Source organism: Drosophila tropicalis, unplaced genomic scaffold (genome assembly GCF_018151085.1).
Source record: "Drosophila tropicalis isolate 14030-0801.00 unplaced genomic scaffold, ASM1815108v1 contig_993, whole genome shotgun sequence".
In the NCBI taxonomy this organism is placed as follows: domain Eukaryota; kingdom Metazoa; phylum Arthropoda; class Insecta; order Diptera; family Drosophilidae; genus Drosophila; species Drosophila tropicalis.
Window position 1 is genome coordinate 1,262,073 of NW_027173497.1, and position 27,790 is coordinate 1,289,862.

Genomic DNA, 27,790 nt, shown 5'->3' on the forward strand with positions numbered 1-27,790 from the left:
TTTTTCTAATTATGGTGTCGGTCCCATTTTAGTCCCCAAATCGATAATGGATCAGCAAGATCATGTAAATATCTTATAGACTGTGATGCCACTATACGCTGAGGATAATATGCCGCTAATATGAGTCTTTCAACAGGACATCGGCCCAAAGCACACCTGTAAGAAAGCTAGGCAGTGGTGCTCAGCACATTATCTAAATGTAATTGAGTGGCCGGCACAGTCACCAGACCCAAACCCCATTGAAAACCTTTTCTTTGATATTAAAAAAGCAGTTGCTGTTTCATTACCAACATTATTTGACACGTTTTGGGAAGTAATCCAGGAGTCCTGGGCAAAAATAACGGCCAAACGCTATCAAGACCTGGTTGACTCAATGCCAAGACGTTGTGCAGCGGTCATGCAGTGCAATCAAGTATTCAAATTTAATAATATTTTTAATATCTAATCATAACTTATTAATTAATTCTGTTTTTTGTCTTTGTTTTTTTAATTTTAGGTAAATATTTAACAAGTGCTATTTTTAGAGTCGGGTATTTTTTGAGTATATCAAGAAATGTTATAAAAATCTTTGAAAACGTTGGATATTGATCGAATTTTTCTTTTGCTTCCATTAGTAGGAAATATTTTTATCGTTCAAAAACATATTTACATGTTCCTTGAACCTTAAAATTAGCCTAGGTGCCATTTTAAAGTTCGCAGCTGTATGTACATACATGTTCAAATCAAAAACTACAAAGAAAATAAGAAATTAAATAAAAAGAACTTTTTAAACTTCACTGACTGTAAGATATTGTAATTATAAACATGTTCTTATGTGCGTACATACACATATGTATATACGCTATCGGTCTCCGATTTCGACTGGGAAATTGGATACAAAACAAAAGGTATCATATCAAGAGATACATATGTATGTATGTAGAGTAATTTCTTGGACTTTTGGCTCGTCTCCCACATTAACGGAGTGCGCACTATTGTCGCTCGAAGCTCTTCCAACCTCTCCTCTCAGCGGTTTAAGCGAAATCAAATTGTACCTCTCAGAGCAGGAGTACGGACAGTGACGGTGCTCCCACTCGTTCGCTCGCTGGTTAAATAAAATGTGAGTTTATTATGGCAACAGCAACCACCATGAGGAGATGGTTTTCATTTGTTCTTCCGTGAAAATTATTTGTAAAGTGACGATTGCTTCATTCTTTCATTGATAAATTAATAAGTGGTAGAATTTGGTTTAAGGTTATAATTTTATAGCCTCACTAATAGTTGCGGAGGATTACTCCAATATACCTACATACATACATATGTATGTATGTACATATGTATGTTTGTATTTTTGTATATACACATATACATACATACATACATACATAATGCATACAAAGGCGATAGGCAAATACAGTTTCGAATTTGTTTTGAACGGATTTGTGCTGAATTCTTCATGCTTTGCTTTCATTCGTTATTATGTGTATTCATATGCACATAATTATATACATATGTATGTGCACGTGTATGTATGTAGGTATTTGTGTACGTATGTACATATATGTTTGTGTATTGGGGAAGGCCAAAGTAAAGCAAAGCAGAAAAATCGCACTGTTCGAAATTCAGTCCCAAGTCATTTAATGTCACAGTGGGCTTCAAATATTTTTTTAAATCAATTTTATCAGCTACACATATGTACATATGTATGTACATACATAAGTGAACTTTTAAAAAAATTTTCTTTAATTAGACACATATACAGTGCTTTTTGTACTTTTGATTATGCCATTATGCCATATTATGTATGAAAATTAGGAAAAATATCCCACCGTTCACCACATATATACATACATACATACATACATATGTACTTATTCTGTTTCTAATGCCTCCCAAACATCCCACCGTTTTGCCACCTCCGTTTACGCTATCACTACTCTCACCGCTCTCGTACACATGTGCATAGCGGAGCGTTGCCAGCTGTGAGAATCCCGCTCACTTTATTGCCTTAAATGCTGATTGGACTTTTAAATTTTTTGTCGCACAGCATCAAAACACCTCTCACCTCCGCTCTTCCCGGACAAACTCACAAAAAACCAAAACAAACTGGTCTCTGTCTTTGGTTCTCCAGTCGATTTCTACTCTTAAGCGGGACTTGATCTGCATAAGAAAATTAGGGTCAGAGCTGGTATATGCCCATACACATGTCAAAAGTAACAGGTGATTGGAAAAGGGAAAACAAAAAGAGAAAATTTTTGGAGCGCGCGAGATTTTTACTAGAGAGGACGTAAAGAGCGCGAGCCGGCTTTTTTCTTTTCACATAATGAACGAAGGATCTGTTGATACGTACTTACATGTACATGCATACATACATACAGTGAGTCAAAAAGTATTGGCACACTTGAAAAATCCAACTTCTAAGAGCTGTAACTTTTTTGTTAAAACAGCTACATGTAAATTAAAAATTACATTTATTAAACTCATATATTATATTTAATCTTGAACAAAAAAAAATTATATTTCAGCTTTGGTTCATTTGCAAAATACAAAAATGTAAATATAGGCACAAATTTTCATCAAAAAAGTTTTGGCACACGTAACGTAATCAGTTTTATCCAAGGCAACTGAAACACGCTAATATTTTGTTGGTCCTCCTTTCAACTGTATTACAGCCTGCAAACGTCTCTTCATGCTGTTTACCAGTTTGGACGTTTCCGAAGTGGTGATTTTGCTCCATTCAGCGCGTAGGGCCTCTTTGAGGGTATCCTTTGACGTTATGTGGTGAGAACGGATCCTTTGTTCCAATAAGTGCCACACATGTTCGATGGGATTCAAATCCGGTGATTAGGGGGGTGTTTTCAACTGCTTGCAATGATAAATGAGCCACTCCTGCACAAGATAAGACGAATGTTTTGGGTCATTATCATGCTGAAACTGCCAATTTGTGCCACTGAGACCCAGTTTTTCAGCACTTAGGCTTAAATTCTCTTTGAGAATGTCTCTATAAAGGTGCTTGTCCATTGTTTCATCAATAAACACTAGGTTTCCAACTCCAGAACCAGCAAAACACCCCCAATCCATCACATTGCCTCCACCGTGTTTAACAGTTTTGAGTAAGTTATTTTCTTGAAGCTCTTTATTGGGCTTCCGCCAGATTTTTTGTGCTCCATCAGACCCAAATAAATTAAATTTAGACTCGTCACTAAATATGATTGTGTTCCAAAATGAGTCTGGCTTATTTACATGTTGTTTCGCAAACTCTAGCCTCTTTTGCTTGTTTACCTTAGAAATGAAAGGCTTGCGCCGAGGAACACGGCCATGATACCCGGCCTTATGTAAGGTATTTCGAACAGTTTGGGGTGTGAAATTACTGTCAAAAGATTCTTTTAGGCTCTCACATAATTTCACAGCCGAAGTATGAGGATTTTGGGCAACCGTGGACACCACAATCCGTTCCTGGCGATGTGAAAATTTTTTTTGGCCGGCCTGTTCTGGGTTCTGGAGCTATTTTTCCAGTTTGTGTGTAATGCATAATAATATTTCTTACACTAGACCATGATCTGTCCACAAGAGTGCCGATTTCCCGGTAAGATTTATTTTCCAAATAGAGTTTAATGATCAGTTTTCGGATCTCCAAAGAAATTTCAGCACCTCTAGCCATTTTGCCATTGTCTTCTTAATTTTCTGATTAAAAGTAATTGCAAACACGTGCAACACCCAAAACGAACGCAAAAGTAAAAGAAAAAATGAAAAATAACGGTAGATTTCCATTGTGGAAACGAAAGAGCGTTCTAGAATAAAGCGTGTGCCAAAACTTTTTGATGAAAATTTGTGCCTATATTTACATTTTTGTATTTTGCAAATGAACCAAAGCTGAAATATAATTTTTTTTTGTTCAAGATTAAATATAATATATGAGTTTAATAAATGTAATTTTTAATTTACATATACATAGCTGTTTTAACAAAAAAGTTACAGCTCTTAGAAGTTGGATTTTTCAAGTGTGCCAATACTTTTTGACTCACTGTACATGCATACATATGTACATACATACATATGTATGTATGCACATACATATATAACATAAATAACATTTGTGTTGTTTCTTGGTATTTTAAAATTTATTTCACCAAAAATAACAAATTTTTTTATTACATATATTATTAATGTACATACATATGTACATATGAACATATATTGATAAATGTTAATTGTAAAGAAAATTATATTTTTTGAGTTTTGCCTGACTGTGAATGCTTGCCTTTACAATATTTTTATCTGGCAATGCTGATTGAACGTTAAACTGTACTTTCAAGAGCAACAAAATACAGTCCAAGCGAGAAACCAACCACCAAAGCAGAACGCAGTTGACTTGCCTGTGTGGTATGAGTGTGTGCGTGTATCTATGTATGCGCATGACCAGGCGGCGGGGTAGAGGGAACAGCGCACACTGCTGGCAACGTTTTCCGTTTTCTCCCTTGTACACACATACACACATATAGTGACCGAACGTGGCAGCAACACACAGCAACGTAATTCGATCGAAGCCAGGCAGTATTTTATGCTCACAGTGCTCAGTGCTCAGTTCGAGTTATTCAACGTTGGCGAGCGGACAAGGCAGAAAAAAGTCGAAACTTAAAGAGAAGGGAAAACAGCAGCTAAACTGAAAGATTTTTCATTTGGCGCTCCGGTGAGAAGATAAAAAAGCAAAGAAAAAAAAACGGGAGCGAGTGAAAACAATAACAAAAGAGACAGAGGCTGCAAGTTGTGATAAAATTCAAAATGATACAAATTGAGAAAAATACACAAAATGAAAAAAAAAAAATAACGAAAAAAAATGTACAAATATATTAACAGTGTATGCGTGTGATTTTCATATATGTATATTTTATATGATACATATATACATCTATGTATATATATTTATGTCTGTGTATACAGATGTACAAAAAACTGTGTAGATATATGTATGTGTATGTGTATGTGGAAATACAGTAATGTACATGTGTAACCATATTTATATATGAGCTATTTTTATGTGTACTTGGAATAATTACAATTTTTTGTGTATAAAACTGTTTTGGGCGGGCAAAAAACTGAAATACCAAAAAACAAAAAAAAGAGTGTAAAAAAACAAAAAAAAATTGCAGCCTTTTACTAAGCGCGCTCCCACCACATGCGTTGTCTCGCTTACCACGCATACACTCGTACTCATTCACCTAAAACTCTCGCGAGAGAGCGAGAGCACACGAGAATTAAATTTCCTCTGCTCTTTACTCTTTGCAGACCCACACACTGACACACGGACTCACACACGCACACAACATACCCTCATAGAGAACACATAGTCAGCAACGAGCGAGCGAGCGAGAGCCAGAGATTCAGGAATTTTTCCTGAATCCGAAACGGAATTGAGGAATATTTTTGATACTCCCAACGGTCTAAAAAACAGCTTCGTCGTGTTGGAGACAAATAGCAATCTATATATTCATAACGCTGGAGAGGAACCAGAGCAATTGTTGGATTTGGACACGACAGCCCTAATGTCGTTGCCAATGAATTCACTATATTCGCTCACTTGGGGCGATTATGGCACAAGTCTGGTATCGGCCATACAATTGTTGCGCTGCCATGGCGACCTTGTCGATTGCACTCTGGCAGCGGGTGGCCGTAGTTTTCCCGCCCATAAAATTGTCCTATGTGCCGCCTCGCCGTTTTTATTGGATTTGCTAAAGGTGAGTTTGTTTAAAAAATTTCTTTATAGTTGCTTTTCTACCTAACGTCTAACCTAACCTCAAAAGTTGCTTACTCGCGTAGGCAAGCGTACAGTTTGTAAACAGAGAAAAATAGGTTAGTGTTATTTTTTGTTGCTGGAGCAAACTACACATATGTATGTACATATGTATGCACACACATTTAAATGAGAAACCCGCAATAATTCCACTCTTGTGAGTTGCTGTCTCCTACTTGAGTTAGTGTTTTTTTTTTCTTAGCGCCTTAGATACCCTTTATGCCCCTCGTAGCTAGCACTGGGCAACCAAAATGAGTTGAATGAGTTGGGCACTAAGCGCCGACGCTAAATACGTCAAACTCACCTTCCGTCCCACACCCACCATAAACATACATACATATATATATAAATGTATATGTATATACTCTTATCAAGAGCGTCAGCGAGAGCGAGAGAAGCAGTTACTCATTTGAAAATAATCGTTGGAGCGGGTAAGCAAGTAAGGGGGGAATGGGGATGAGGCAACCAAAAAGCTGCTGCGCCAACTTTTGATTCGAAATGTGTTAGAGCGAGCGCAAACGAGAGCGCCAAAGTGTCGAGTCGTGTGTGTGTGTGAGTGTGTATGTGTTGTTGCCTTAGCTGTGGTTTACACGAGCGCGACCTCTTTTTTTCACTTATGTATGTGCATGTATTTTAACAGTGTGAATGTGTTTGAAAGACGGGCATTTTTAGATTGTACAGTTAAACTTGCCTATAGTGGAAACATGCTTAAAGGAATATTGTTCACTTTGAAGGGTTTTTTTGTCTCAAGTCCAGTTAAATTTTTTCAATTAATGTAATCACAAAAAGGTATCCAAAGTTTTAAAGGAAAAGTCAGCAGCATCTACTTAACTTAATCGTTCCGATAAATTTAGAACCAAACTTAAGAAAGCAATCAGATTCCAGAATAGTACTTTAATCTCACAAATTAGCTGATCCTTACTTATACCTTCATATAGTAGACTAAAAAAACGTGTTGCAGGAATTTTTTAACTAAGACGGTGAAGTGTTAGAAAGTTATAAAGTATAAACGCATACATATTCATACTAGTAATTAAAGCTATAACTATTTTGACCATCCACTGGTGTTCTTCTCCTCATATTAAATTAGATAATTAGATATTGACGTTTCGAATATATTATTTGTTTGTTTAATAATAAGTGTTATTATTGGCCATATATGTATTTAAGACCATTTTTTAAAATAAAATGTAACCTTTTTAAAGTGCGACATTTCTGTTGTCCGTCGACAGATAGTCTGCATACACGGAGAGACCCAAACACCTGACCGGCCTCAGTTTTACGCTCTGTTATGGTCGGACCAAATGAAAAAAAAAAAAAACGTAAACAGAGCGTACTTTCTAAAACTGCCGCTCAGAGTCTAAGGGAAATGTCAAACAAAAAAAACATGTTGAACTCTGCAAGAGTCAAAACCCAGCAACTCAATCGCAAAGATGTTTTCTGTACTGATCTCGCTTACACTCACCAACACAGGGGAAATTACATAGAGGCTGCTCTTTGTTGCTCCCGCTCCCTCTCAAAGACTTATGGCAAGACTCTGAAAAAAAATGTATTTGTATGTATGTATAAAATTAAAACTCAGCAAATGCAACTCTGAAAAATCGATGAGCGACAACGCGCGCGCGAATCGGTGGAAGTTCAAAGAGCGTTCGTACGGCAACGGAATGAGAGAGGGCACGGGAGACGGAGCATGGTAAATGACATTTCAAGAGATTGGCAATTCGATTTCGAGAATGGGAACGGAGCCAAAACTCAGACCAGTCAAGGGAGAGACAATTCTTAATTTGATGTGTTTCTTTTTGGAGAGGGAGAGCGAGAGCAAGCGGTGGTTGTGGCTTTCTCTTTCTCTTTCATTTTTTTCTTTTTTGTGTTCTAAACTCCAGCTCCTTCTCCTGATGCAGTAAACTGCTTGTTGCAGAGCGCCGCGCAGATGAAGTAAATGCCGGTTTCACTCCAAATAGTGTGTTGAGTACTAGTGTTACTATTAGGGGAGAGGAGAGTGTGTCTGCCATCGGCGACGTCTCTGAGTCTCAGTGTGAGTGTGTGTGTGAGCACATTGTGAGTTTTCATCTCCCTTTGCTTTATTGTTCGATGGTTGACTCTGGCTGCCGGTGCCGCTGGTGGTCTCTGTTGTGGTGTCACCATCGACATTCGTTGGACTGTCTCTCAGACTGAGAGTCTCAGTGAAACAGACGCATCAGAACATCAGCCATGGTAGATCCACAACACGGAGAAACTGTTGAAAATAAAATCAGAAATTATTCTACATCGGCAAAGTTCGTGTGTATGTATGTATGTACATACATATATATGTATATGTGTTTTTTCTGCTTCAACTTGGAAATGCTTTGTAATATGCTAAGAGAAACATAAACTTTTACATAATTCGGGAAAATTAAAATAAATATACCATCATGCATGCATTCTTAATAGGTAGCAACAACCAACAATGTCTTTAATAATGTCTCCCATATCACTGATTCCGATGAGAATATCACTTTAATTATATGAGGCTATTTTAAATAAATCAGATGCAAATTATTGTCATTAATAGGGCGATTGACGGTATTAAGTATCTTGTGGTCAAGTTTGAACCGATATACAAATGTATAAATTGGTCGTTTCAAAATCAAAATTTTCTAGGCGTTTAAAACTGATAGTTAATATTATTTTGCATTTAGAAATTGCTAACAAAAGCTACATTGATCACTAGTCAACTCATTGGCTACTGTACATTTAGCAGATTACTATTCTTAATATGTACGATAAAAGATGAAACCTAATTGAGTGATGTCAATAATGACTGACGTTAACAACCTGGTCGTTTTTTACAGAACACACCATGCAAACATCCTGTGGTCATGTTGGCAGGCGTTAATGCTAATGACTTGGAAGCGCTTTTGGAATTTGTCTATCGTGGTGAAGTAAGTGTGGATCATGCTCAATTGCCATCGCTGTTACAGGCAGCGCAGTGCTTGAACATTCAAGGCTTAGCTCCACAAACTGTGACCAAGGACGATTATACGACTCATTCGATACAATTACAACATATGATACCACAACACCATGATCAGGATCAATTGCTTGCAACTATTGCAACGGCCCCTCAACAGACTGTCCACGCCCAGGTTGTCGAGGATATTCATCATACGGGGCAAATTCTGCAGGCTACCACGCAGACAAATGCGGTCGGACAACAGCAAACAATTGTCACCACGGATGCGGCTAAACATGATCAGGCAGTGATACAGGCTTTTCTTCCGGCACGTAAACGTAAACCCCGTGGAAAAAAGATGTCACGTAAGTGCGATATGCTTTCATATACATAAAAGCATTTTAAATTCTTATTGATTTTATTTTATTTACAGCTACGGCTCCGAAAATCAGCAAAGTTGATGGCATGGACACAATAATGGGGACACCGACCTCTTCTCATTCCGCAGCTGGGGGTCAGCAAGTCCAGGTTCAGCAACAAGTCCTTAGTGAAAATGGTGCCGAATCCCAATTGATAACTTCCACTCCAATTATTAAAAGTGAGGGGCAAAAGGTGGAGACTATTGTGACTATGGATCCGAATAATATGATACCCGTTACGTCAGCAAATGCTACTACAGGCGAAATAACAACTGCAGCGGGAACAACGGTTACACCCAGTGCTGGTGGTAGTGGTACAACTACTTCCACGCCGAAGGCCAAGAGAACCAAACATCCGCCCGGCACAGAAAGTGAGTTCTGGGAAATTATGTTTTATTCATTCAAACAGTTTGAGATTCAGAAGTTTGAGCTTTTTTGTATGGACTACCTCCTGTTTGATATACAATTTATAAAGCTCAATTTAAATATTGTATTGAAATTATTACACCTAAATTTTTGTTCCTCTTTGCTTTTCTGTTTACCTTAGAACCGCGATCACGATCACAATCTGAACAACCTGCTACTTGCCCTATTTGTTATGCTGTAATACGTCAATCACGCAATCTACGTCGACATCTGGAGCTAAGGCATTTCGCCAAACCAGGTGTAAAGAAGGAAAAAAAAAGTAAGTCCTCTGTTGGTAATGATACAACCTTTGACACCAGCACCGAACTGAATACAACAACGGAAGGCGACACTACAGTAGGCGGAACATCCTTAGGAGAAGGTACAACGCCCTCTCGAATTACAGCCACAACGCCCGTAAGCAGTCATTCCACTGTAATGGCACAAAGTGTGCTACCCCAGCAACAGTCGCAGCAGCAGCAGCAGCAACTGCAGCAGCATCATCATCATCAACAGCAACAGCAACACCAACATTTGGCCACAACAACTCTGTCAGCGGCAGGTGGAGGCCAGACCCATATTATGGGTGTTAATATTAAACATGAAGGCGGCGGCGGTGGTGCCGGTGTTGCTAACAGTGGGGGCGTTATCACTGGCCAGCAACAAGCTCAACAGGGAATGCAGAATGTCATTCATATAGTAGGAGACCAGGTCTTCCTACCGCAACAGCAGCAGCCGCAATAGTTGTGCACATGCCTCTTGATACATAGGTGCTGCCGAATGTCACTGATTCCCCAGCTTCGCGCCCGCCTCTTTAGATCATTCCGCTCACACACACGCACCCGCACTCACCCACACACAACCACACATTCATACGCAAATACATACACCCACACATACAAAGATTTGTAAATAACTAAAAAAAAAAATAATCCGTGCATAATTTTTTTAAAATGCTTTCTACAGTTTTATTATTTTTTGTACAATTTTTTTTCTTGTTGTAAGTTAAATGATAAAAAATAAGATTAGTTTTTTTTTTTTTTAATTTTTTTTTGTCCAAATTGCGAAAAAGCCGTATGCAGTATTTTCTTGCATATATTATTAAGCCTTTAGAAAGACGGACGGAAAAAGTGAGAGACAGACAGAATGAAAAGAACATAGTGGGAGGTTTTTGGTTTCTAATTTTACTTAATTAATGATATAATTTGTCGCAAACAAAGAACTCTATAAATATATTTTGTAAAAATATTGTATTATTACAGTTCTGCGGCTTTACTTTAAGTTTGATTTATTTAAAAATGATATAATTTGTTTACAAAAATAATAAAAAAAAAAATAATACATATTTATATATATATTCTGTATATATATGAATACATAAATACATATATATATAATATATATATATATATGCTTAGTTTTTGCATTGGCTGAATTTTATCTATTTTTTTTTTAATTGAGCATTTCAATTCTGTTTAACAAAAACTTGACTTCTCTTTTTACTTTGCAAGAAAATACTGTACTTTGTGATTTTTCGTGATGTCCTTTTCAAGATTAAGCACATTTTCGGTTTCGGCTTATAACAAGATAAAAATGTAAATTGATAAATTAGTCCATACATATTAGGATTTTTTTTATTTCAATGCATTTTCGTTTTGTTTGTTGAACCTCTACTTACTTGAGTTTAAAGTGTGCTTCGCTCTTTATTTCACCGATCGTCCTGTTTGTCATGTCGTTTGTCGTTTTTCATGTTTCATTGACATATTTCATATACATATCCATATAATATATAAATTATGCTGAGTTCGGGTTCTTTTATTTGATTTTGGTACAACTGTTTCTGATTTGTTTGTTACTAGTGATGCATATTAACAAAAATGTTTAACTATGTTTTTTTTTTTTTTTAATTTAAATCGACAATTAATAAGTGTTGTCTTTTCGTTTTACTCACTGCTTAACAATACTAATAATGAAACTTTATTTGGGATATATCGATTTAATCAAAGGAAAACAAACCCAGTACAATAAACAGAAATACTAGTATTCATTAATTCAATTCAGAGTTAGGTAATTCAGAAATTTTGCCCATGATTTAAGTGGAACAAGGAACTTTAAAGAATTTTTATATTTTGAAACATAAAATTTGATTGTTGCCAATTTAAAACAAGGCGTAGCTTTCAAAAATTGATAGAAAACTCCACATTTTTTTCTTATTTTATTTTTGAGTTGAAGTTACGACGACATTTGTTCTTATCTTATTACGTTCTATACATATTTTTTTTGCATGGAATCGATAAATCCTTAAAATAAACCTAATTTCGACATTTTTTCATTTCACGTTACACAATGATCAAGCAACACACAAACACCACAAACTGACAGGGTCCTAGATTTTTTTGTAGACTGAGCTGTTGTTAGTGAAATCCACTATAAGAGTGATGTGTATTTCTTGGATGAACAACTGCTGTATTGTCGTCTTCTTTGTGTCTGTGAATCTATACTTTTCTTTGTTTCCTTAAGTTTAAATTAAATTTACCGAATTTGTAACGAAAACATTTAATCGCTTTCAGTACCCGGTAGTAAAAAGCCTGGAGGTACCTCAAGCGGTTCACAATCGGGTGGGAATGGAACGCTAAGCTCTAGTGGTGGTGTCCCTCAAGTCCAGACTGTGCAATCGTTGCATACCCTACAAGGTGTTCAAGTCAAGAAAGATCCCGATGCGCAGCAACAGCAACAACATCAGCAACAACAACAACAACAACAGCAGCAGCAGCAACAACAACAACAACAACAACAACAGCAACAACAGCAGCAACAACAGCAACAACAGCAACAACAGCAACAACAACAGCAGCAGCAACAACAACAGCAACAACAACAACAGCAACAACAAACAATGACAGTGACTACATCAACTGGTGGACAGGTCCAGCAGCAACAAGTTCAACAAGTTCAAGTTCAGCAATCACAACCGCAATCGCAGCAGCAACAACTGCAACATCACCAGATTATAGATTCGTCAGGAAATATTACCGCAGCAACAACAAGTGCACAGGCTGCAGCTCAGCAGCAAGCAGCGGCGAGTCAACAGCAGCTAGTCGCTCAATCTTCTGATGGCAGCGAGGCAGGACAACCTATGTCAATTGCCCAAGTGCAGACCTTGCAGGGCCATCAAATTATAGGCAATTTGAATCAGGTGAATATAACTGATTTCCAACAGCAACAGCAGCAACAACAGCAAACACAACAACCACAACAGACGCTTTGATTGGTCCGATATATAGATCCATTTATTAATTATTTATTTCGTTCTCAGTTCCATTTCCGACAGATTTATAAACTTTTGAAAATGGTTAATATTCTAAATTCCATTGATTCTTACTTAGCTTCATTGGATTACAAGTTCGGTAAATTGCAAAACTTGAAGACAGGCGATAACTTGTACGACAAAACTCACCACTATATAGTTAGTATATAGTTAGTTAATGGAATTGAGAACGAACAGGCCTATAATACAAATCTTTAGTTCGGGGTTTCAACTTTTAAGTGCCTATACACGTGCTTTCTAAGTTGTAAGAAAAAAGTGGCAAATACATACATAGATAAAATGTACAATACTAATTGTACTCTAATTGGCAATACTAATTCAAATGTTGAGTTTCGTATTCAGAATAATCGAAATACATCAGACAATGTAACTCAAAGCAATTTTTCGAAACTTACGTATAAAACAATAATCATTTCGATTGACATATTTGAATTCTTATCCTTTTAAATCCAAATTCGACTGCACTAAGTCAAATAATTTCAATCTAAGTTTAGTTATCCCATTGCTCTATTTTTTTCTTTACCCATTATTTCTGCAAATATTTGTAGTTATTCTTTTTTGTTTTGTACGTGAAATTACTTGTAAAATTTGATTTGATGTATGGAATATTAGATTGTTACTATTAATGATAATTGTACAAGCGGCGCTATATGGTTATTGGATTAGTAGTTAGTTTGACCAAAGTCCCATTGCTAGGAATGCTAGTCAGACTTAAGGATCAGTGAAAAATATTTGTTTGTTTTTTTTTTTTAGTTGCACTTGCTCAAAGCGTCACTAAAAAACTAGCTATGTCTTATACGTGTATGTCAATGATTTAATCATAGGATTTCAAGCAATTGGATTATGTTTTAGTTAGGTAAAAAACAAAATACAAAAGTTTTTCTTTAATTAAGTTTTTTTTTATTATTTGTTGTCGGTTTTGTGCCTTAAAAAAGAAAACCTGTACATCTGCTATCTAGCCTTCCAAACTCAAACTCAAAGGTATTCTTAAAAACTGAAACTTCGCTTTTAAGATGTATCTTTGCGGCCCACAATTAATTGTACTATGCGCTCTAATCTTTAAATTTAAAACTTTAAATATATGTTTCTATATATTTTTTATAATTTAAATAGCTGCAAATTTTTTTTTATAAGTTTCTAGTTAGGTGGAATATTTGGCCTTTTCGTTTAATTCTTGTTAATGTCAATTTTTTTAAATTCATACAAAAGCTTCTTATTTGTATGTAACGAATATTCCCCTTAACTAAATTTACAATATCTTAGTTTCTTACTGAAATAAAATTTTATTTTATTTAGAAAACAAAACAAAAACATTAAAAAATAAACCAAAAAATATTTTCAAAACAAATTATAGTATTTTTATTTTGTATGTTTTGGTGTTGGTTTTAACTTTTTCTGACTAATCAATCATTTTTTAAATTTACGTTTACGTTTAATGTACTTAGTTTGTTTATGTATGTATGTATATCTATATCCATAAAAAACAAAGATACTACCGTTACTACCGGTTGACCAATCAGGCATTGATGAGTCATCGGAACCGAAATTTACATCATTTTGCCACTGCAAGCGTCATAACACCGCTTAAAAAACTTCTGTTGGTTTAAGTAAGACCTTGAAACAGGGGACTATATTGTGTTATCAACACGATCATTCACAATTATATTAACGAAGAAATAAAATATATACATAAGTATGTATATGGTTCACTCCAGAAATATGTGAATACATTGAATTGAACATTTTATGACTACTTTTACTCATGAGATAACCACCAAACATAACCGCTTATCCACATCATTAACGAACCGTTCTTTATCTTGTCTTTTTCTCTTTTCCTAACTTATAAAAAAATGTTTTATAAAATAATCGACCAACTCACTCCATTGCATCAAACAAAACCAAAACCAAAACTAAAACCAAAAAACAACTTTATCACGTTAAATGTACAGAGCAACAATAAGAACATTCTGGTAAAAAAGGTTTTCATTTTAAAAGGCGGCAACAATACGTAATGATGAGCCAACGATATGACCAGCGGACCTGGAGGAGGGGGGTGTGCAGCCGCATCAGAGTAGTAGCAACAGCAACAGCAATGCAGCGGCAGTGAGCACTATGAGCAGTCATAGCCGGAGCACAACGCCAGCCACCACAACCACAGCATCGGGTTCATCGGGCGGATCACTCCAGCGACGAATCCTGCGTGGTCATGCAGCGCAGACCACAAGCGGTGAACGTGTTCTACTCATTAACTATGTGCCACAATCCGGATCGTCAGGAACAGGAACATCGACATCCGCAAGCACATCCCAATTGCCAACACGCAAAATCCTCCAGGCCAGAGCCGCAGCCGGCGGAGTTCGAGTGGGAGGGTCAGTCGCGGGAGGGGCAGTAACAACTGCAGCTTCATCGTCTACCGCGACTCCCCCAGCAGTCTCCTTTGCCGGTCTAGGCTCTGAGGTGACCGTTACTCTCACGCGTACCAATCAACGCGACAGGGTAGCCAATGTCACTGCCACTGGTCATATTGTACGGAATCAACAATCATCTACGTCGTATCAAACAGCAACGACATCATCAGTAACAACCAATAGCATAAACAATACGGGGGCTATAGATGCAGGCCAGCCTATAGCCACACCAACCACACCGCCACCATTGGTTTTTACCCATCACCCACATCATCATCATCAGGTCAAGAAAGATCCCGATGCACAACAGCAACAGCAACATCAAGAAGAAGAAGAACAACAACAAGAACAACAACAACAGCACATCGAGCATGAGGTGACTATAATTTCTCTTTATTGATTGAAGCGTAAGCTTTATGATTAGTCCTTGTAAAGCCTAAGGATCGGTTCAGCTCTGTGGCACTCTGTTTGTCCCCTCCCAGAGTTTTAAAATACATATGTACATACATATGTATGTACGTACATTTGTATGTACATATATGTACATATGTTGCTGGAGTTTCGCTAGCAGATTGCTTCATGTTCTATTTAAGTGACGTCAAATTGTTTGTTCGTTTGTATTTTGTTCTCCAAATATGCACATATGAAAAAATCTATGAAAATATGAAAGAAATCTAGTTATACCCTTGCAGAGGGTATTATAAAATTGATCAGATGTTTGTAACGCACAGAAGGAGACGTTTCCGACCCCATAAAGTATATATATTCTTGTTCAGCGTGAGAAGTTGAGTTGATATAGCCATGTCCGTCTGTCCGTCCGTCTGTGCGTACGCGTTTTACTCAGCCGTCTTAAGAGCTATCGGGCTGAAATTTTTTTCGGGGGGTTTTTATTACCCGGCAAAAATAAAGTATGAAAACCATAAGGATCGGACCACTATATAATATAGCTCTAGAAGAACTAGAAGAAATATTTTCATAAAAATCGAGTATGCTATGAAATTTACATATGTAATAATATGAGAGTAAAATTGTTTTGTTTGTATATTGATGAATTGAGTTGCAGAAAACAAATTTTGAACATGCAAAATTATTATTACCAAGGACTGCAAGGGTATACAAACTTCGGCATAGCCGATGTTAGCTTCTTTGATTTTTTTTGTATTGTTTTGTTATTAATCATAAATTTGTTTTAAATTTTCAGAGCGACAAAAGTGGGAACAACAACGTGCCGCATCAGCATCATTTCAATGTGCCGGCGTTAAGTGAACCTAATGTCTCCAATGCCATGCAATTGGGCGCTGTTACAGCCGATGGCAATTTCGTCACTATGGGCGGAGTTGTTGTCGGACGTATCCAGCATACGCGCGAAGAGCTCGAGCAGGAGCATATAATTATTGACCACCATCAGCAAACGGAAACGGATCAGTTGATTGAATACGATGGTGGGGTAATAGAAGAGCATCAACAACACGAGGTGGTCCAGGAAGTTTATCTGCATTAGGATAGGATTAGGTAATGGTACTACGATAGGTTTTACACATTCTCGTTAATAACTAAAAAACAATTTGGGTTGCGAACATACATATGTATATATTTGCAATGTAGATTTGATTTCATTTGATTTGGAGTATAAATATTCTGTTTAAAAACCATTAATCATCGAGCTATGATCTGCATTACACGAGTTGGAATCGCGGAGTAAATATGGATTTTTGGTATTACATTTAACTTACTTCAAATGTTTTTCACTGAAATTTAAATTTTTTTTTTTTAATAGTTAAAAGCCAGCGTACATACATACATACAGACTTAGCTGCAAATGAGGCTTTAAATTAGTGTGTCTAGCAAGACACACGAAGCGCGAGCCTTTTCCTTTATCCTGCAAGAAAGAAGCTGATCGCGAAAAAATTATAGTTGTGTATTAATATTTAATTATTTAATGTTATTATATATGCAATTGTATGTACAATATTAGTATTCAATTTAATAAGACAACCAAAAAGAAGTTCAAAATATGCGATACTCAGAACTTTTATCAGCATTTTCTTTGCTACACTATGAGAGTTAAATAGTTTCTTCTCCTCTTTTTCTCCTCTAATGCGTTCTTCTTTTTAAAACTTTTAAAAAATAATAAATAAAAACTTAGTTTTTAACTAAGAGCTTTTACGCAGAGCTAGGCCATAGTCCAGGTATTGGGATACGCCGACCACTGGATTATACAATAATCAGTATGTCAAGTAAATTCTATGCAAATGGAATAAAATCGTCCTATTGTCCTTATATTTGGTTGCATTACATTAGTGTTTTTGAAATTTGAGATTTGAGCATTCTAGCATATGATATATTTTAAAACTTATATTTGGTATGCCTTTCACTTGCTTTTATCACGGCCTAAGGCGTTGGGGCATTGAATGTAATAGGTACTGAACGTCATGAACTTAAAGGCTAATAATTTTTTGATGGGGTTCATGTCAGGACTCTGGGCCTTTGTATAAAGCAATTGTGCAGTCAAGACGACACACGAATAAACCAATTTAATTTTGACGATATCCAAGTCAAGTTTTTATCCATAATCTTAATTTTCTTTCCGATTTTCCCTTGTTTTGGTAAAAACAACTTGTTCTTTATTTTGTATGCTAGCAATAATTTGTGCGATTTTTATAAACTTTGCCAAGAATTTACCTGACAAACTGTAGCTTGACCCGTCTATCCGAGGCCATATGAACAACAATCCGGGTCATTCATGTAGTTATAGCTCTTGTTTGTGTTGAGAGCTGGCAATTGACGTTTACGATGATTCGGTGTACAAGATCAGAGATGCTTCCAATGCGTCGTGCAATCTTGCCATAAATCGGCGTGCTTTATCTTTGTACAATCAACAAATAGTGACAAACTTCAGAAGAACGAAAATTTTAAAAAATGTACCATTATCCCAAAGTTTATTTTGTACTAAAATTGATTTCTTTGAAAACTGCAAGCTAATTGTAAGGACTTTAAAAAGCATACTTACTCTTAGAAAGGGGTTTTCATGCATAAAACAACAAAGACTTTAGTACATACAATATTTAACACAGTTTAAAATCAACGTCTGTTATGTGTACGCGATTCTCTGTGCCCGTGATTTGTTATTTAGTCCGATATTTGTTCGTCTATTAAGAACTTCGTCGCCTAAAGGGTAAATAAACCCTTTCATGCTGCATATAATCGTTACACCAACAAACATGAAACTTAATTACAAAACGGATGGTTATCAAAGTCAAAAAGGTCGCCAAAAAACAACCAACTATTTTGCTTAAATGTACATATGGTTCACCGCCCAATTGTGTGATGTACATAAATATATAAATTACCATAAAATATAAAAAATAAATTACCATAAAATAATAAAAATACTTTAAGCTCCAGAAACTTTAAATAAGTCATGTAGAATATTTTACTTATGCATATGTATATACATATATATATATATATATATATTAATATATATCTATAAAGCTTAAAAAAAGTTTTCAAATTCGAACTAAAATACCAAAAAAAAAGAAGTCACATTACAATTTGTATTACTACTTGAGTTACAAAATACAAATATTTTTGTATACAGCTAAAAATATACATATATAGGTATATACATATATGTATAAATATATATTTTATGCAACATTAATATCTTAAATTTATTGCTGTTACAAAAAACAGGATAAGATTATTCAATTGTAATATAACAACTTCACTTTAGAATGTAGAAGAACATTGAAAACAGAGCAAGATCAAGATAAAATTCAAAACGAAGATGAAAATGTAGAAAAAATACGTATAATTTTAGAAATGTTAAATCGAAGGCCTATATGCATATTGTATCTAACTCAATTTTTTTGGGGACAAGGCAATAAAGCGATCCGGTTTGTGTACTGAAAGCGAAAGTTATGAAATATTTCACTTACCGTACTTTTGGCCTGGTGAAAATGCATGGTTTAATTTATGTTTTCATTGTATTTATTTGCCTTGGTTTAACGTTTGCCTATACACAATTTATCATTTCTAGTTTATAAAAAGCACTTTGACAGCGAATTATTTACAAATTTATTGTTTTCTTTTCTAATTTCTTCCATTTTATACATGTGGCAAATTAAATATACATACATATACTAAAAAAAAAAGTTACATCATCATACATTGTCCTTTAATTTTTGAGCTATTGTTAATTTGAGAGCCTGTGAACAAATTGAATATACATATATTTCTATATATAAGTATCTACATTAAATTCAACAGGCACTAACTATATTCTACACTTTTGTAGCCTTTTATTTGTCTTAAAATGCATTTTTAAAATGTTGCTAGTTTTGCAAAATTATTGTTCACAGTTCACATCTTATTTTGCGTAATTTGGAGCGTTTTTATTTTGTTTGGTTACTTTTTCTTTGTAATTTTAGCAAGCACGGACACAAGCATATATGTATATGTATGTATACATGTTTTGTTTTCTTTTTAAGCTACTTTTATTGGTATAACTTTGAATAACTTTTCCCGCTTATTTGGCACTCTTCATTAGCCGATTGCTAGCAAAGCATTCTCCAAAGAAACGATCCAGCGAGTGATATAAATGCGGGCGTACATTGGCCAGTCCGTGGTCTTCGTCGGCATAGCTCTGGGAATGGGTTAAATGTTCATTTTGAATTATTAGTACTAATTCTCATTATTAGATTGATTAATTGGAGTTTCGTTTAATAACTGTGACAATAATGCTGACTTAAATCAAATGTCGCTGTTCAAAGATCAGAGATGATTAGATGATGATTTCGTCCAGTTTAGGAGTGGTATTTTTATAGCATGCTCTTATAGCGTGATATGGTATATTAAAGACGCCAAAATGTAAGTAACAGGCAAAAGGAAGTGAGACGATATAGCCATGGCGGCCTGTCCGTCTGTCCGGATGAACACCTAGATCTCAGAGACTACAAAAGCTAGAGCGACAAAAGCTCATGCCACCCATAGTTTGAAAGACATATGTAGTCGAGAGATGGTTTCTGGCAGAGAGTGTAGCGAGGATAAGAGCACATCCGAGTGAAGCATGTCCAGTCTGGTCTGCATCTAGTTGTCTCTGGGGCAATTCAACCATGAGAAAAGTCCCATAGTTGGCAATTCCCTTCATACCGATGCATGGATGGTCGATTGTAAAGGCAAAAGCGCAGCTAAAGACCACCACTTCGTCCCTGCTGTAGATCTACAAGGAATCTATTCCAAATGGTATCAGAAAGTCCAGGATTGAATAAAAAAATTGAGGACATCAACTTAACAAAACCACAGGATCATTGCTTACTATGCCAATAGAGCCTTTTACTGATACCCACTTGCCGTGACGAGCGGTTGTTTCAAGCCCTACAAAATCTCGGGCCAGACGGAATTACACCTATATGGATATTTATTCCGAAATCTGGCAGAAGAGGACACGCCTCTGGCATGGCAACATTGGCCAACTAGAGAAGACACAACATGCTTACGTTAAGAACAGATCAGCGTAGTCTGCTTCGGATGATATTGTTCGTATCGTGGAGAAGTCACCTCAGAGGGAAGTTCCAGATGTGCACTCGAAACATTAAATGAATGACAAAAATCGCAGTGCAGCTTATATTTGGTCATTAAAATCTACATGTGGAGTAACCTCTGCCGAAAGCTGCGAACTGTTGAAAATAACTTGATTTTGATTGTCAATAAATTTTTCTACAGTCATATCTTTTCAGATAGACTGGGCACAAATCTTGGGACAGGATAGAACTTCAAAGGCTCCTTAGGCTCTAAACGAGCTCGAGAGCAGGTTTGGGTATATGTACTGCCCAGCGATATTAACTTGGAGTCTCCCCAGCACAAGTGTCTTCTCAGCAGAGATGCAAGTTATTCGTGAAGCCTGCATTTTTTCTTAATGGATGGGCAGTTTAGGTACATGAACATCTCAATCCTTTCCAACAGACACAGATATCTTTTTTGATTCATCCTTATGATTAAAATAACCATAAATAAACTGGTTTTCGGCTGTGCGTCGGTCCGTAAGGACATCTAGATAGACTTTGTAAAATTTGTAGACGATTAACTTTAGTTAAAATTGAATGACTAAGTCCACCATACGAGCTCATACAATGCTATTCCTATCTGTTTCTAAAACATCGTTCACTGATGAAGTCCGGCTAAATCCGAGATATACAAACTGTGCAGTATATGCAAGCCTATACGCAAAATTACTCTGTAGTTCTAACGATCTAGGAGAAGTTCGTCTCGATCCAGATGGACGGAGGGTCGGATCGACGGACACGGCTTTATGAACTCGTCACGTCGTGCTGATCAGGAATAAGTCGGAGATGCTTCGTTCTATGCGTTCCTCACTTCGGAACAAAATTAGTATACCCTTTTTGAATGGGTAGGTATAATAAGCAGAGAGTTTCTTCGCAAGGCGTTATAAATCAAATGGTGTGTAAGGATGAATTTGGACATTAGACATTTTGGGCATAAAAGCGAATAAGGTGCAAGTACCCAAACTGCACAGGAATATTTCAAACAATGTGCGGGAAATGTGAAATAGCCTTGTTTTAATTAAATATGAATTTCTGTTAAAAAGTTTGAGGACATCACGCATACAATTTACGTAGCGTTACGTCTGTGTGTGTATGCTGTGCTCTGATGATTCGATTTATGTTGACTGTAACTTGTGTTATATTTATCCGATCTGATAGAAATTCGGGATCTGATGTTTTATATAGAAATACTATGATATTAGTAAAATTCATAGGGATACTTCAATTTCCTCACCTATTTTTCTTCTATAACTATATGATATAGTGGTCTGATCCAAACAATTTTCATACCGGGTTATAAGTACCTCAAATTTCATCCCGATATCTCTTAAAATGGCGGCGTTGATTTGCACAGATCAGGAATACATATATACTTTATGAGGTCGGAAACGTCTGCTCCTGTGCATTTCAAACATCTAACCAATTTCATAACACACTCTGCAAGGGTGTGTCTGCGACTGACACACGGAAAGAAGGACATGGCTGTATAGATTCAGCTTTTCGTGCCGATCATGATGAATTGAATTGATTTGGTTCTCTCTTCAGCAAGAAGAGAGTAGAAGAGTACTTAATCATACTTGTTGCAGTCCTCTGATATGTACTTAATGGAATTTTTGTAATACCATCTGTAGGGTATGAAAACTGCGTCAAAATCGGATCTCGTGCCATTTAAAGGGCTTGAAATTGACTGATCAAGGTGTTTTTTGTTCAACACCTTTCTAATGCTGAGTGGTCAGTGTAAACAACCTCTTCTGGCTTCTTTAAAGAGAGTATACCACAACGGATTTAATTGTCCCTTGTTGTAAGTTTTTACCATAATAAATCTTAGATCTTTTTTTTTAAAGACATAATAGCGGTAAGTGATACAGAGGAAATCAAATATAATTGGCTGTCCATAAAATACATGAAGTGAACTTTCAGTTTGTTTGAGAATTTTTGGAAATGATTACTTACAATTTGTTTAAACAGGATATCATGGCGTTCTAGATTCTTAGCCAAAATCATTGCCTGTTGATAATGTACATTATCGTCTAAGGTTCCATGGACTAGCAGGAATTTTTTGCCTCGTAGCTTTTGAGCACGTGTGCTCAATCTGGAATTAGCATAGCCAATTTCGTTGATGGTGGGTAGTCCCATGTAACGCTCGGTATATATGGAATCTAAAACGATTATAAATATTTTGAAATGCAAGTTCCAGGCGACTATTAATGAATTATATCGTACCATAGTAAGCCCAATCTGTGACGGGAGCAATGGAGGCAGCACACTTGAACACCTCGTTATTATCGTTGGCTAAAGCCATGGCTGCGGCATATCCACCATAAGACCATCCCCAAATTCCGACATGTTTTTCGTCAACATAATTAAGGTTAGTTATATTTCTATTAGGAATAATGTGAACATTAAACACATTGTCATGGCACGTTATGCTCTGTTCAACTTACTGGGTCACAGTAATCTGATCACTGATCTCAACTGTGCCTAACTGTAAATATATGGCATGTAATAGATTTTCACCACGCAGCCCTGAACCGCGTCCATCGATCTTAGCGTAAATCACCGACTGGTTCGAGCTCAAATAGGTGCCCCAGTCAAGAATCCATTTGTTAGTAACCTGAAGGAGAAAAAGGCATGTTAGATCGAACGGCGTCTATTGGAGAATTTTATAAAGAACTTGGGACCTACGGAATAGGAATCGGGTCCACCGTAGACATCAACTAACAGGGGATATTTAGTGTTACCGCTCTTATCGATGTTGGGGGGGCAGCTGAAGTAAGACTTTAGCCTGAAAACCATCATCTATGTTAAATGTTAGAACCTCATGTGTGGGCAAAGCCACGCCTTGAAGCTTGGAGCGCAGAACCTCATTAGTTTCCCAATCGAGAAGTTTGCTTAAAACAACAACTCCTGCTGTGAAAAGACACAGTTTGAAAAACAAATTGGAATTAATATTTTAATTGTTCTAAAAGGATATTGGGGCGCTACTTACCATCCGATAGTTTCCACTCATAAATAGCTGTTGTGGGTATTCCGGGTCCCAATGAAGTGATTACTATTTCATTATTGTCATTGAATATGGCTGAGTAATATGATTGTTCCACATCACCCGAGTATATTAGTTTGCAGGTCAAACACTTAGGGGTTTGTTTTCTTGTACTGCTTGTTACTTCAATTGCATAGAGATGCAATTGTTCGGGATGCTCTTCAGTGTTTGCTGTATAGAAGATTATATCGGTTGCGCCATCCCAATAAAGTATACTATCTACCACATATTTGCCATCTGTTAGAGGTTCCAATTGCTGTAGTTCAGCACTGCTTACATTGGAATTAAGTAATTGGAGTTGTTTGTAGTTATTGTGAGGTAAGACAAAGGCCAAACGAGTACCGTTGCGGTTCTTAAAGGGGGCTGTGTAAAGATCCACCCAACCCGTTTTTGACTCGGTGCTGTAGATCTGCGTAAATGCAGGAATTTATATAAAGAAAACGAAGGGTTTATGATAAAATTAACAGAACGAGCTTTCACAACTTTCATTTCATCTCTGGAAATTTCAGAAAACTTACCTCCTTTCGAGTAAGTCCATCAAACGTAACAATGTATGCCGCATTTTGTATACGATTCATCCAAACGGAGAGCACATGAGCATCATCCACCCAATTAACCACTGTGACTATATAATCGGTGACCGTATTTAGAGCCGGAGGCACTGGCATTATCGTTGGCAGTTCGTTGCGAGCGACAGCACGCGTAAGATTGACCATAACGAGTTGAACACCAGGGTTCGAGGAACCTGCCTTAGGGTAGGCAATCACTTGATGCAGAGGATATTGATAGCGCAAATCGCCAGCATCGCCGTAATATGGGAAGTTGATTAGGTGCGTAGAGGAATCATCAAATCGAATAAAAGCTAGTTGTGTGCCCGAAGGATTAAACCATGTGGCTACATTGGAACTAAAAACCTCCTCCTCATAGACCCAATCGGGTATACCATTAAGTATCGCCCCTTCTGAATCATTGGTAAGGGCAATTTCTGTGTCCAGAGCATTCTGCTTGTAATATAAATTGCGATCATAGTTGATGACCAGTGCATTGCCCACAGGAGACCATTGAACCATACTTAAATACCGTTGCTCATCTTGAATTTTCAGCGGAGTTGTAATCTTTGATTCGATATTGTAAATATCGTATTCGGCAAGGAAACTATATCTGAAATTCTTCTTATAGTTTTTGGCCAAAAGTAAAAGTTGACCATCGGCAGATTTCTCATAAAGCACATATTGAGCGGCGTCTTCCAGCAAAATTTTACGCACTTTTGTCTTGACATCATACTCCATTATTGACTGCAAATCGGAACAAATTTCAAAATGCATAATTTCTTTTTCATTCTCAATATCTTACCCCATTTTCCTTGTATATCACATTGTCGCCATTACTCCAGCTTCCATTAAAGCGCTTAGCATAAAACTGGTTAGTAAGCACATCCTCCAAATCGATGGCATTATCGTTTGATCCATTGTTGTTTCCATTGCCGTCAGCATTATCGGAGCCAAGCGTGAGAACCAGGGTAGTGGCTATGATAGCTACAACAAGAACAGCCGCTATAACACTTATGATAATGCGCATACGCCGCTTCTTCTCCTTGGAATGGACCAAATTCTGTCAATTAGATTGATTGCCACGAATGAGATATTATTATAATCGATATCACTTTTAGTTTTAATTGTAATCGTATTATCTCATTCATTGTGGTCGTCTAAACCTTTAAAAACTATGTTTTATGTTTTTTCTTATCTTAAATTATCTGTTAATAATGTTTCCTGTATGCAAAACATGTTTTTATACATTTGCCTGTCACATAGGGTGTTTTGTTTTCCTAATCAAATCCAAATTATTGAACTGATTGAGAAAATTTCACGAGAAAGTTAAATGAAAATCTTTTTATACCCTTTCAAAAACGGTATTTTCTGGGGTGGTACAGATATCGATAACAACCTAAACCCAACCTATGTACATACATATGTAAAAGCAAATCTGGGTGTCACAGAAATATCGTTTGCCAGTTTTGAAATCTCCCAGCTTTTCCTCCAACATTTGGATAACATTGCAGTAAAGTGAAACATTGCTTGTATAAACTTTGATCATTTTTGCATAGATCCGCATTCAAGCGATCGCTAAATATGGTTGTTTTCATAGAAATGGAAAACAATCACAGTTTTTGGCTTTAAAAAAACTAAGTTGGCAGTGACAATTTTTTGTTGACTTAAACAACACTGTTGTCAACACTGCAATAATATTGCGCGCGGTCAATTTTTTTTTTTTAAATTTTTGGTTTTAATTAGAACTTTTGGAGCTCTAAGAAACAAGTTTATTTTAATTGATTTTCAACGGATTTATTTATCATACAGTTGCAGAGGGTGCAATAAAATTGGTTAGATGTTTGAAACGCACAGCAGCAGACTTTTATCATCGTTCCTATGGGAACTATATGATATAGTCACCCGACCTTTATCAAATTCGGCACAGTCATTAACAGATATATCAAACTAACAAATGTTTAATTTGAAAGCAATCGCGTTAAAAGTAACGAAATTATTCACAAAAGTCACTGTTTTCGACCGATCGTTCCTATGGGAGCTATATGATATAGTCATCCGATCTTGATCAAATTTGGCACAGTCGTTTATAGGCGTAATAAACTGTATAATATTAAGTTTCACGATAATAGCTCAAAAATAACGAAGTTATTGAGAAAACTTACTGTTCGTGACTTTGAGGTTTGTATAGGAGATATATGATATAGTGGTCCGATCCGGCTGAATCCGAGATATACAAGATATACAATATCCCCTGCAGTATATACAAACCTACGTGCAAAATTTCAGCTCTGTAGCTCTTACGGTCTAGGAGGAGTTTGCGTTGATCCAGACGGACGGACGGACGGACATGGTTATTTGAACTCGTCTCGTCGTGCTGATCAAGAATATATATACTTTGTATGGTCGCAGATGCTTCGTTCTATGCGTTGCACACTTCTGACCAAAATTAATATACCCTTTTTGCAAGGGTATAAAAATGAAACCCTTCACCCTTCTGGTGAAATTTTGTGAGATTTCCACTAAATTTGTTTTTCCGGCAAATCAGGAAACTAATCATTTTCAGGCGTGCTTTAATAAATGTGTTCAAATTTAAAGTGAAAAACAGATAAAAGTGCGATATTTCGAAACCCATCCCCCGTCCTCACCTTTTCGAAGCTAACGAAATTAATGGACGTTCTCTTTAGTGAGCCTGGGCACATTACACAAAGTTGCGCACATGTAATGACTTTTTTTTTTTCTGTTTAACCCAATGCCGGTCTATTCCGTTTACTTTCTACTTGGCTTTAAATTCAAGCATTTCAAAAAGTGCGTAAAACACATACAAGCACACCAAATAAAGAGCCCAAATCACAAAGAGAGACAGCCAAAAATGAAAGTAGCTGGGGAATGGTTTGCCAACAACTGGTTTTGGCTTGGAGGAAAGTCGAAGACCTCCGATTGTCGCGTGATGTAAGTACATGGATATATTCACCCATATAAATCTCATTTGTAGGTATAGCTTTTTCTGGTGGGCACTCGTTAAAATCTGTTAAACTTGTGAATCTTTGATATTCAAGACTGACATAATACATACATATGCATATCGACACTTCGAGTGCATTACAGTGACCATTTCTTACATAATAGTGGAGTAAGTAAGTCATCACATTGACTTTGGTATACCATGAATCAAGTGAAATTTACAAAATCAATATAAAATGTTTTTTTTTTTGTGATTTACGGGGACGGAAAATGACTATATCAGCTGGATCAAACCAAATTCGGTCGCACTCCCGCGACAAAAAAAGTATCCAAATAATGCGGGCTAAATTGGCTGCTTGCTGAAAGAGTTAGCGAATACATCATTTAGTTTTATTTCCAG

At 36.5% G+C, this 27,790-nt stretch overlaps 3 protein-coding genes across 7 annotated transcripts in view; 2 read left to right on the top strand and 1 right to left on the bottom strand.

The window, feature by feature from the left end:
* The first annotated feature begins 981 nt into the window (after nt 1-981).
* Nucleotides 982-14,962, top strand: Trl (Trithorax-like). 4 transcript variants are annotated; one of them, XM_068302466.1, is made up of 7 exons: nt 4,390-4,669; nt 5,266-5,714; nt 8,605-9,070; nt 9,139-9,495; nt 9,672-9,809; nt 12,100-12,725; nt 14,810-14,962. In XM_068302466.1, exons 2-7 carry the CDS (start codon nt 5,523-5,525, stop codon nt 14,870-14,872), a joined length of 1,842 nt encoding a protein of 613 aa, XP_068158567.1. In that variant the 5' UTR covers nt 4,390-4,669; nt 5,266-5,522; the 3' UTR covers nt 14,873-14,962. The 4 variants fall into 4 exon arrangements, with proteins under 4 accessions (XP_068158565.1, XP_068158566.1, XP_068158567.1 ...); XM_068302464.1 differs by lacking the exons at nt 4,390-4,669; nt 14,810-14,962 and adding an exon at nt 982-1,099 and having other exon boundaries at nt 12,100-14,205; XM_068302465.1 differs by lacking the exons at nt 4,390-4,669; nt 14,810-14,962 and adding an exon at nt 2,181-2,199 and having other exon boundaries at nt 12,100-14,205.
* A 10-nt stretch (nt 14,963-14,972) lies between these two features.
* On the top strand, nt 14,973-18,178 carry LOC137586435 (streptococcal hemagglutinin). Of its 2 annotated transcripts, XM_068302469.1 has the most exons (3): nt 14,973-15,644; nt 16,470-16,780; nt 16,874-18,178. In XM_068302469.1, exons 1-2 carry the CDS (start codon nt 14,973-14,975, stop codon nt 16,767-16,769), a joined length of 972 nt encoding a protein of 323 aa, XP_068158570.1. In that variant the 3' UTR covers nt 16,770-16,780; nt 16,874-18,178. The 2 variants fall into 2 exon arrangements, with proteins under 2 accessions (XP_068158570.1, XP_068158569.1); XM_068302468.1 differs by having other exon boundaries at nt 16,470-18,178.
* Nucleotides 18,179-19,640: 1,462 nt separating this feature from the next.
* ome (dipeptidyl peptidase 4 omega) overlaps nt 19,641-27,790 on the bottom strand; it is a 49,883-nt gene continuing 41,733 nt past the window's right edge. Inside the window, 9 exon segments of the mRNA XM_068302461.1 lie at nt 19,641-19,916; nt 22,789-22,994; nt 23,059-23,216; nt 23,280-23,449; nt 23,521-23,598; nt 23,600-23,742; nt 23,825-24,287; nt 24,397-25,173; nt 25,232-25,489. Of these exon segments, the coding sequence (XP_068158562.1) occupies nt 19,800-19,916; nt 22,789-22,994; nt 23,059-23,216; nt 23,280-23,449; nt 23,521-23,598; nt 23,600-23,742; nt 23,825-24,287; nt 24,397-25,173; nt 25,232-25,489 (2,370 nt within the window). The 3' untranslated portion in view covers nt 19,641-19,799.